The sequence below is a fragment of the Sapajus apella genome, unplaced genomic scaffold, assembly GCF_009761245.1.
Source record: "Sapajus apella isolate SASKATOON/1434 unplaced genomic scaffold, GSC_monkey_1.0 scaffold10, whole genome shotgun sequence".
In the NCBI taxonomy this organism is placed as follows: domain Eukaryota; kingdom Metazoa; phylum Chordata; class Mammalia; order Primates; family Cebidae; genus Sapajus; species Sapajus apella.
The window spans coordinates 42593469-42605232 of record NW_022436950.1 but is presented as its reverse complement, the minus strand read 5'-3'; the positions used below and the strand labels follow the sequence as shown (position 1 = coordinate 42605232).

At 35.2% G+C, this 11764-nt stretch overlaps 1 protein-coding gene and 1 non-coding gene across 3 annotated transcripts in view; one reads left to right on the top strand and one right to left on the bottom strand.

Annotated features, from left to right (window-relative positions):
- Positions 1-6: 6 nt before the first annotated feature.
- PGAP1 (post-GPI attachment to proteins inositol deacylase 1) overlaps positions 7-11764 on the bottom strand; it is a 79420-nt gene continuing 67662 nt past the window's right edge. For both annotated transcript variants that reach the window (XM_032278784.1, XM_032278785.1), the window contains exons 21-23: positions 2473-2563; positions 1543-1740; positions 7-557 (exon numbers count right to left, since the gene is read on the bottom strand). In XM_032278784.1, coding sequence (XP_032134675.1) covers positions 380-557; positions 1543-1740; positions 2473-2563 — 467 coding nt within the window. In that variant the 3' untranslated portion in view covers positions 7-379. The remainder of the gene's footprint in view (positions 558-1542; positions 1741-2472; positions 2564-11764) is intronic.
- Positions 2655-2793, top strand: LOC116552088. Its single transcript, XR_004269207.1, has one exon. It is a non-coding gene; the product is annotated as a U4 spliceosomal RNA (small nuclear RNA).

Genomic DNA, 11764 nt, shown 5'->3' with positions numbered 1-11764 from the left:
AACACTTTAGATTATCTCAACATGATTAATAGCTTGATCCTACTGACATAAATTTACTTCTTCTTTTGTCTCTTACCCATGTTCAAAGAGTGTAACTATAAACCATTTTATAATATAAAACGTAAAACAAAAAGTTAACACTTGCAAGACTAAGAAGCAAGCAGATACAGATGATATCTTCTCCCTTTCCTTTTCCTTTTTAACAACAACAAAAAAACCCAACTCAGATCAATAATTTCTGTTTTCCAGTTAGCTGTATGTAATTTAAATAACTAAGATGTTTTTAAAAATCTTTACATTCAAACCTGCTATGTAACAGGTTACTACAGCGTTAATGAGAGTTTTTGTTAACGATGCCTACAGTACATCTTACATGTGCCTAATACAAAACAATCATTTTTGCTTTACTGATTTGACATACCTTCAACACATAGTAAAGATAAGAAAGAAGTATGGCAAGTGCTCCACAAGTTGTCCAACTAACTATGATCAAAACAATTGTCAAAAAAGGCAAGTCTGGTGGTATCATCTTGATATCTTTAGGAAGTTCAGAGGGTCTGGAATTATAAGAATAAAGTTTAAAATACATATTAACAGATATTTATGTAATCACATATAAGAAGGAAACAATATAGTACCTTTCCAGTCTCTCTTGCTTATATGTAAATACATAACGTAAACAGTAAGGTATTTTTTAAATAAAGGCAAGTAGTCTCAAATACTTGATTTTCAGTTCTGTAATATATTGTGATAACTTGTCTACCATTTTGATACTCTATAGCCGATACTTGTTCTACAGGTGAAAAAATGTTACCAAAGATAACCATTAATTATATACCCTGTGGCATACATCCCCAGTCTTGACAGGAGGAGAAGCTATGTTCTATTTCTTAAAGCCTAGAGACTACTCAGACCCTTGGTGGTGGTACTATCAGAACTGCTATCTGAAGCATTTCAGAAGGGTGGATGAAGAAGCACCACACCATAATCCCCTCTGGGACAGGAAATCACATGACATGTCTGGTAAGGAGGAGTGGCAATAGGCACTAAATTGATGATCTACCAGGAAAGCCTACCAGTAATTTCATATTCAAACTGTGCCATTGGGCCATAATAAAACTCTAGGCAATGTTTTTGGAGCTTTTATACATCTCATCTAATCTGAGCCTAACATCTGGATTACAGTCTTTTGCCCCTTGGTTTCATTATAGAAGTCAGCATATAAAAGCAACACCACAGGAGAAACAATCCCTCCCGGGAAAGATTCACAACCATGACGTTTAAAACTATCTGCGTGACTTGCCAAACATTTTTTTATTAACTCTTGAAAACTAAGGTTAAAATCAAAGCTAGCATTTAACTTGGAATAAATGATTAGCTTTCACAGGCATAACTTTGAACACTAACCCATACTTTTGCTAGAGATATATTTTTCCTTAGAAAATAGTTTAGTCGAAATAATTAATTTCAGGTTTCTTATCAGAATATATATATTTTGCTTAATTAAAGCAATAAGAAAGCTGTTAATCATTCATTCTTTACCTTTTCAAAGCTAGCCACAATGAAGAAAGAAGTCTCACAGATGCAGAAGAGAGCAGGCCACTCCAGTAGGCAGTACACGTTCCGAAAAGAAAGAGAATCAACGATACCAGGGGAAAACACATACTCTGACTAGTTAAAACGATGGCATCTAATTCTGGTAACAACAATACATCCCATAATTCTTTAAACCATTTATACCTGCGGAGAAAAGAAAATATAAAAGCAAAAAACCCAACAACTGAAATTTAAGGACTTAATATTTGAGGTGTCTGACCATTCAAGAGAGTCTCTAAAGCTCCATGATATTTAATTTATAATTATACTGAAAAACAAATTTTTAATTCTTTGTCTGGAACAAGTTATTTATTTTCCAAGTGAGCCTACTGATCTTTCAAGATCGGAGTTTCAATATGGCTTTACTACTCTCTATTGATCCTTATAAAAAGTAATATGTTCTTTTTTTTTTTTTAGAAAGCCAAGTTAGTTGTAACGCGGGAAAAAAGAGATCTACACATTGATGCTTAACCAAAAAACATAAAATGTGACTAAATTAAGAATGGAATGCTAATTAGGGTAGAGAGGTCTAAAATATACTTTTAAAAATGATCAGAGACGTACTGTTTCATCAATACCCTGTAATGATTTATGTTTGAATGTAGGATACTCACAGATCATGGACCTATTTGCAAACATTAAAGGCAGTCTAGGTATGGACTGATATATATAGTGAATAATTAGTTTTGAAATGATTATACCATTGAAGTAAACATTGATATACTTATTAGACCTTTGCCTAAGAGAAAAAAATCCCATTTAATGAAACAAGTCAACTACCAAATCTGTATGAAAATTTACATTGCATTATGGAACCAAATATAATATTATATGTAAAACACAATTAAAATCATTATCACAGATAATAAAACTTACCCCAAAAGAAACTTAATGATAATTACAAAAGGATCAACTTTGTATGGTTTGGCTTCTTTATCCAACATGGTAGCATATTCTAGGCAACAACCTGGTGATTAAAAAAAAAAAATTATATGCAATTCACAGTAATTAAGCATGAGATATACTATATCCCACGTTCTCTAGAAGAACAACATATTAGCTTTGCACAGTGGCAATATCGTAGCCAATGAGGTTTATCCAAGGCATGATTATTGCTAATTGAAAACTTTTCCCAATACCCCACCACGACGACTTGAAATATAGTCAGCACTGGCAATATTTGAGTCTCTACAGAGACTGAATTAAAGAAATAAAAAAAGCAACATATTTTATGCCAGAGAAAGCAAGGGTCTTCATTACTATCACAGAGACTCTTTTTGAAAGATTAAAAATAGCTGTAATTCAATAGTTCTTATATTAGAGTACACATTCAATCACTTATAAAAACAAATTCAGGAAGTCAAAGCTGGGTTTCACTAGCTGTATTTTCACAAAGCTCCACAAGTGATTAAAATAAAATAGCTCTATTGAACACGATTCTCATATAATTCTTCGAATTCAAGTATATACAATTCAGTGGTTTTTAGTATATTCAGAGTTGTATATCCATCACCACAGTCTTAGAACATTTTCATTACCCACAAAAGAAAGTTTTCCTTTAACTATCACCCCACAAATTCCCACCCCTTGGTAACCACTAATTTATTTTCCCTTTCTACAGATAGGCCTATTCTGAACACTTCATATACATGAATCATAATATGTGGTCCTTTGTGATAGGCTCTCCCACTTAGCATTTTTCAAGATTCATCCATGTTGTAACATACCAGTACTTCATTTAATTGCTTTTTATTCAAATTCCTTTTATTCCATTGTATGAATATACTACATTTTATTTTTCCATTCATCAACTGACAAACACTTAGGTTGTTTCTGCTTTTTGGCTGTTATGAATAATACTCCTATGAACATTTGTATATAAATTTTTGTATGAATAGGTGCTTTTATTTTTCTTGATTATATTCCTAAAAATGCAGATTCTGAGTTATGCAATAACTCTATATTTAACCATTTGAGGAACTGTCAGACTATTTTTCACAGTAGTAATACTATTTTACACGCCCACCAGCAGTGTATGAGGGTTCCAGGTTTTCCACATCCTCATTAAAACGTTATTATTTGTCTCTTTTTAAATTATAGTCATTCTAGTGGGTATAATCCACAAGTGATTTTTCATAAGCATCTTTGGTTCAAAACTACGTCTTTAATTGGTTGGAGACATAATCCCATACTTAAAGCCTCTAGATTAACCGACATCAAATATCCCCTAGATATACATTCTGTATGTTTGATAATCAATTATCAAGTCAGTTGAAACCAAGAAAAAATTAGACTTTTTTCAGACTTTCAAAACAAGATAGACATTTAAACTCAAGCCTGTTTGATGTCAGTCAGAATAATCTCTTAATTAAAAGGCTGAGTCTGGGGCAGATCAACTGAATATTGCTTACCTCTTCCTGGAATACAGGTTAAATCAAATTAACACTAAAGGTAGACTTGAAGTCATATAAAAGTCACTGAAGGGCACTGAGTAGCTGCAGAAAGATTTGAGTGGAAGGAATTTATGGACTGCTTTAATATATTTAGGCCCAACTCTTTCGTCCCATCTCCTGCCTCCCTTAATCACTGTCCAAGCCCAACAAAACAAGTTTAGCCTCCTGGGAAACTGTAATAACTGTTACACTCCAGGGAAGACTTTGCCCATTGTACTACAGTTTCTGTATCTGCTTTTCCAGATCCATTCTTTACCCCTCATTTTTTCCTGAATTCTGGAAGGCTGACTTTTACGGAGTGGCCTCTAGTTAAGTTCAGTGAATTAGAGGTATTGGCAGATAGGAGGGTAGGAGAAAATAAGGTTAGTGTGCATGTATTTTCTCATCTTTATCCTGCTTAGCCACAGGTTGACAGTGGCTAGAGTGTTCCTGCACCTAAGGCTACAGCTCCAGGAATGCTGTTCACCTCTACAGCCCTCTAGGTTTGTTCCCTCTCTTGTCCTTTTACCTCTGAGTATCAGATGGCTCTGTTGCTAGTTTAGCACCTTATCATTTCTTGTTGGTTTCTCCTAACCCTACACATGCCTTTGAAATAGTCCATTAAAATTTCAATTATTCCATTCAGTATGCCAGGACCTAACTGACACAGTTGATACAGTTCAATATGCCTACTGTGTGTTTGGCATTATCATAGACACTAGGAATAGAATGGAGAACAAGATGAGGCTGTACACTTTAAGAAGTCTTCAGACTACAGGAAGGAAACTTCAAGTCCCAGGGTATAAAATGGAGAACACAAGCGAGGAATTTTTGGGGGGATGTCTTAAAACTTAGAGCATCCCTGCTCTCCCAAATCCTTGCTAATTTGGGAGAGAAGAAACATCAGTTTAAGAAATCATCTGTCTTCCTTAGCCACATGTAGGATGAAAAGGTAATTGAAGCATTGGCTGTTGGAAGGAGGGGAGGAAGGAGGGAAGGAGGAAGGAATGACAGACAAACAGAAGAAAGAAAAAATGGAAGGGAGGGAGAGAAAGAGGAAGAGGAAAAGAGACGAGAGAGAAAGAAAGGGAAGAAAGAAAAGGAAACAAACTAGGATGACATGGAAGGAAATTAGGGAGTAGGTATCTCTTATTAGAAGTATACATATTATGAACTATTCTTGCAGCAGCAACAGCAAAAAAAGAATAGGGGTGGGGATGGGTGGGAAATAATCTGAATCTGATCATACATACAGCTCTAATTATTAATTTATATAAAATAGAAAAACATGTTCAACTCCACCGTGGGGAATGGAATCAGCAAAATCCAAACTAGCAAAATCCACTTTGTAGAAAATGAAAAAGTATACTAAAAAAATTTTATTAGATTAAAAATTATAAGGGGAGAAAAAGAGATGGAGAATAGATTAAGAAACAATGTTTAAACTGTGAAAGCTGTCAGAATCAAAATGGCGTCACAGTGTTTAAAAAAAAAAACTCTGACAAATACAGCCTGGAATGAAGGGAGGGTTCTCATGCTTGTATACCTAATAACAAAACTATCACAGAAGACTCTGCAAAAACCACAACTCTGCAGAAAGGCCACTGCAACCTTACCAAAAAATGAAACAAAACTTCTCTGAAGACATCTGCCCAGCAACTACTTGTCTAACCTCAGGCTGGCACCACCCTTCTAAGGGATCTTTGTAGCCAAGGATAATTATTTCAAAACAATTATGTAATCCTCCTCATTTTTTCTTTAACACCCATTGTCTTCCTTTACTTTCCTGAATTTGCAAACAATTTACTATGACTTGTAGATTCCCGTTGCAATAACCTATTCCCAAATAAACATTATTTTCTTTTAGAGAGCCTCTCTCTGTTATTTAGGTTGACATTAACAGTATCCAGAGGTAGGACATGGAACAGGATTACTTTCAGACAGTTGATGATACTGAGAACTGCTGTGCAGTACTTACTTGAGCCCCTGGAGCTCTCTGCTTCCACGGCACACCTTTTGTCAGGCCAACGCCCTCTAAAATCAAGGTAGAACCTCTTGACTTTATTCTGTGTCTGGTAAATAAAGGACCTTACATCTCTCCTGGGATGACAGAAGACCTTTTGTCTTTTCTGGCAAGTCTTTCCTGGTGTAAAGACAAATGTCTTTGTGGTTTGAGGACCCTACTTTCTATGGAATTTACATTCTGTTTGTTAGACATGCCTTTTCTGGGGAATTTACTTTTGGTTTTCTGTGTGCCTATTTTAATGTTTTACTTGATCTGCATTCTGGGTTAAAATTTATGTGAACATTTTTATCTCGGTTTCTTTTGATTTGGTCCTGTGTCTGTACATGATCTGGCTCTTTTCCCTTGTGTGCTTATGAAAATCTTCTAACAGCAAAATAAAATTCTAAATGGTGGGTGCAGAACGGCTAATTAGACATATGACTAGTGACTAATGTGGTCACTATCATCTAAATTACTGGTCCAACCTCTTGACATTCTCCAACAGTTTATAGGATTTTCTTTGCCCTTAATATATTAAGAAAAAAATGGAATGGTATTCTCAAACATTAATTAAGGGATGCCAGGTTTATTGGAATCCAACAGGCTATGGCCTGTTCTCACACACATTTTTAAACTGCTGAGCAAATTATATCAAGGAAAATTCAGAGCACAAGTGGCCATTATTCAAAGTAAAACACTGTGTAACTACAGAGTTAAATGTAAAGACTTCCGTGTTCACTAGCTCTTTTTTTAAAAAATGTTTTCTGCCTACTTTAAATCTGCTAACTTTTCTATGGTCTTGAGATAAAACTCACTGCTTACGGCATTCTGGTCAAGATTTTTTAGAAGTCTTAAAGGGCTTTAAGTTAATAACTTTAAAAATTACAGCAGTTCCATGGTAACTAGTAACCTAGACACCTTTTGGAAAGGTGAACTTGAGTTTGCCTGACCAACAGTTGCTTAGGATGATAGAATAGTTAAATTGAAAGAAAATCTTAGAGAAAATAAAAAGAACTAGATAAATATTTATACAGGTTAGGCTCTGTGGTTAAACAGGTCAAAATATTGAGCTCAGAGCAATAATATGAGGTTTCTCTGTTTGGCATAAAAATTTTGCTTTTATTGCCATGCAAGAACTAAAAAAAAAAAAAACCTAGAAGAAAACCCTGCTAAAATGTCTCTCTACCCACACTGACTAGTCAAGCAAACCAGACCAACAAACAAAAGATAAACTGTAGGTTACTTGGATATTTTGTTTTTCTTAAACAATTGCTGCCAGTCCTAGCTAAACATTGAAAATGTAACCCTTAAATTCATCTAAAACTGAAAAAAAGAAAGAAAGGAAAAAAAGAGTGAAAGAGGTTTTGAAAAAATCAAACTACTATGGAGGCTACTTTACATCAAATTTTGGTCCACAGTCTTAATTATATATATGAGTCCAATAAAATTTAGCCAAATGAATAGGTCCCAATTTTGTCAGAAATATAATTTGGTTTATAAACCAGTGAGTTTGTATTACTACTTTATAATTAAAATTCCAAAATGAAAGCTATAAGGCCTTTGAGTATGACTACGTATGTTCAGGTATATTTACACATATATAAATGTATTGGCAGAGTTGGCCAAAAATCCCTTAAGAAACTCTATTCAGATTGGCTTCAATAAATGAGTACTCATATAAATTATATAATAATTAACCCATGTGTCTTTTAGTCCAGTGACTTAAGTAAATCTTTAATAAAAAAGCTGGTTCTCATCTATTAAATAGTAAAATAAGTGACAGTTCAAATTACCTGTTAAATTTAAGGTTACTAAGAGTTAAATTTCTAATTAAAAATATAAATTATAATAAAAATTCTAATTAATACAAAATATATCAAAAATGTATCATTGATGAGAAAAATTACAAGAAAGGCATAAAAATGTGTTCTTTATTGAGAACAAATAATTTTGTCTAATTTGGATGTTAAACGTTGTTTCAAAATACAGATCTAGGAAAAAAAATAGAAACAAGATAGAAAGAAACCAACAAGTAAGGGAGAGATGTGAAGAATGTTATCAAAGGTCTAAGTCATGAAAAAAGTTTATAAAGAGTGACTTCATGAAAGAAAATTTTGCATGTGATCGAATTGGCTATAAAACAGATTTGTGTCTTTCTAAAGATTAAACTTCAATATTAAAGATATACTAATGCAAAACTAAAAATTTGGTTACCTATGTAAAAGCACCAAGGCTTTCTTGAATATACATTTACACGTAGAAAATGTTTTGATTTTTAAATCTGAAATCTGTTTCATTAATAGCCATATCCTCTACATCGTACAGAGTTTCTGTTTCTGCCACATTTCCTCCTGAGATCTGCTCTTCCTCTCTTCCTTTGAGAAGGCCTCAGATGACAACCTCTCTTTCAACCTTTTTTGTCAGCTCCTTTAACTTTTTTCTCCAGTTCCAACTGTACTATTTAAAGCTGAAAATATTCATCTAGAAAGCCTAGATAAACAATGTTTTCCTCTTGGATAACTTGATTCTACATTCTTGGCTTTTCATGATACATCTGAATTGTTCCATGTAATCAGGAAACCATGTCAAATGTTTTTACTTTATCTAAGAGCCACGTATTCCTCTGCTCCCAATACTAGTTTTCTTGTTTATATTCCTCTGTAATATGGGTTTACACTTATAACCTTAGACACAGTCTTCCTGTATCTGATTAAATTCAAGTACCCTGTTCATCAGGTTCATTCAAGTTCTGGGTTATCTAAATGAGTTTTCCATAATAAGATACAGAAGACGCAGTCACACTGCACAGACTTTTCTTTACCTTTTGGTAATAAAAAACCTAATAAAGATAACACAGGAAATTACATAGTACTGACATTTTATGGGATAATTTCCTGTGTTATTTTTATTAGGTTTTTTTATTACTTAGGAAAACTGAGCTTTAAAAGGTTAAGATTTTTACATCCATATAATTTTCTGTATTGCTTTTGAAGTCTTGAACAATGAGAACACATGGACGCATCACATACTGGGGCCTGTCGCAGGGTGGGGGGCGAGGGGAGAGATAGCATTAGGAGAAATACCTAATGTAGATGACAGGGTGATGGATGCAGCAAAACCACCATGGCACATGTATACCTATGTAACAAATCTGCACGTTCTGCACATATACCCCAGAACTTAAAATATAATAATAAACAAAAAAACTAACTACTATTATTTCACAGTGACCTGTGACCCTCGTTTGATCAAGTGTTTTGAACCTTTTGGTATCTTTGGCAAGCTTCCCAAAGATGAAAATTTCTTTTCTCTTCTTTTTTTTTGGTGGAGGAGTGCTATGGTACACTCATGGCTCACTGCAGGCTCAACCTTCCAAGCTTAAGTGATCCTCCCTTCTCAGACTCCCAAATGGCTGGGACTACAGGTGTACGCCACCACAACTGGCTAATTATTTTTTATTTTTTGTACAGACAGGGTTTCACCATGTTGCCCAGAATAGTCTTGAATTCCTGGGCTCAAGTGATTCACCCTCTTACGCCCCCTAAAGTGCTGGGAGAACAGGCATAAGCCACCACACACGTGTCTGAAAATTCCAGACTAAGTCATTTTTACCTAGAATTAACTTTCCAATTTTCTAGTTGGGCCACTGAAGAGCCTGCAAGAATACATCTCTCACCTTCTAGAGATATTAAACAACTATGTTTATTTGGTAAATTATATGGAAACATTGTCAAATAAATGACACTAGATCCTCTTTCAGTTATATTCATGTTATTGATATGCTACGAACTTACATAAATTCATAGAAATCGAATGTTATTAGTCATAATTCTGGCTACGTTAAATCTCCTTTAAAGTTATATTTCTATGGATATGTTATTGATGTCAGCATTCTAAAAATTATGTTAAATTGATAAAAATCTGATGGTCCTGATATGATGCTGTCAGTCATAATTCTAGTGGATATCTTAAAATGCTGCATGTAATGGAAATAACTAAAATTTCCTTGTCAACTGAAGGCTTTCATCAGATTTTAGCCGTGACTATTATAAGTTTCTGTCATCCACAATTATTGTCTTAAATTTCTCTCAAAAAGCATTTGCAGTCAGCTGTATTGCAATCAAGCTTTTCATGAAATAACTTTAACAAGAACTCTTTCTCCTCCCCCTCTTTTTTTTTTTTTTTTTAACTTTAAAGACAGGGTCTTGCTCTGTGGCCCAGGCTGGAGGGCAGTGTTGTAACTGTAGCTCATTGCAACCTTGAACTCCTGGGCTCAAGTGATCCTCCCACCTCAGCCTGCTAAATAGCTAGGACTGCAGGCATGCACCATCATACCCAGCTAATGTTTTTTTAACCTTTTTTTTTTTTTTTTTTTTTTTTTTGTAGAAATGGGGTCTTCCTATCTTGCCCAGGTTGGTCTCAAACTCCAGGCCTCAAGTGATCCTTCTATCTCGTCCTCCCAAAGCAGTGGGATTACAGAGTGAGCCACAACACCTCTCCAACAAGTACTATTTTTTTTTTGAGATGGAGTCTCGCTCTGTTGCCCAGGCTGGAGTGCAGTGGCGCAATCTTGGCTCACTGCAACCTCTGCCTCCTGGATTCAAGCGATTCTCCTGCCTCAGCCTCCTGAGTAGCTGGGATTACAGGCGCACACAACCAAGACTGACTAATTTTTGTATTTTTAGTAGAGACGGGGCTTTACCATGTTGGCTAGTCTGGTCTCGAACTCCTAACCTCGTAATTCGCCCGCCTTGATCTCCCAAAGTGCTGGGATTATAGGTGTGAGTCACTGCACCCAACCACAAGTACTCTTAAACATAGATTTCTGAAAACTTTAAGATCAATTAACTAAATAAAAATAACCAAAACACTGATGAAAAAACTTATGGGCTCAGGAAACTACTAATCAAAATAAAGTAGAAGGAAAATTAATTACATGCGATTGACCAACTAGTGTTTTTATGACTTCTACTTGCAATGTTGGTTCTTCACTTAAATGTTTTATTTTCCAGATTTATGGAAAATTTCTCTCTTAGGCTATCAATTCGGTAAAATATACTTTTGTGAACAAAGATGGAATCATATACTTTTTCTCTCTACTTGGTTCCTACAAAATTTGGAAACTATCTTGAGTATTCTTATGGCTGTATGATTTTTTTTGCATAAGTCCAATAAAAATCTGAACTCTCTTTATAACAGGATACAACTGGAAATGCTGTATTGAATGTTAGTTATATTACCAAGGCTTAATAAAAAATGTTACATTTGAGAAGATGCACAGAATACCTGACTTTAATCCCAACCTGATAGTGAGTAAATAAAAACTGCCAACTGATGGCAGACCTAGAAACCTTAAGACCTTAAAAACTTGATCGATCCAAGATGGCTATTTAGGAACAGCTCCGGATTGCAGCTCCCAGTGAAAGCGCAGAGGGTGAGTGGACGCCGCATTTTTATTGCCCATAGCCTAGGCAATTCCCAGGCGGAGGAACTCCATGGGTCGCCAGCGCGGCTGCTTTGTGGGCGCCCCGGACCAGCGGTTCTCCATACAAAATACACCAGTCCGGGTGCCCTTTTGGCTGGTGATTGGAGCCACAGGAAGTCGCCCATTCGTCTGTTTAAAAAGGGGATTATGCAGAGAACCAAGACAGTAGATTCCAGGGCAAAAAAAGCGCCACAAATCTAGTGCCGCTGTTTAAGCCAACACAGTGAGTTGCCGCAGGGGAAAACA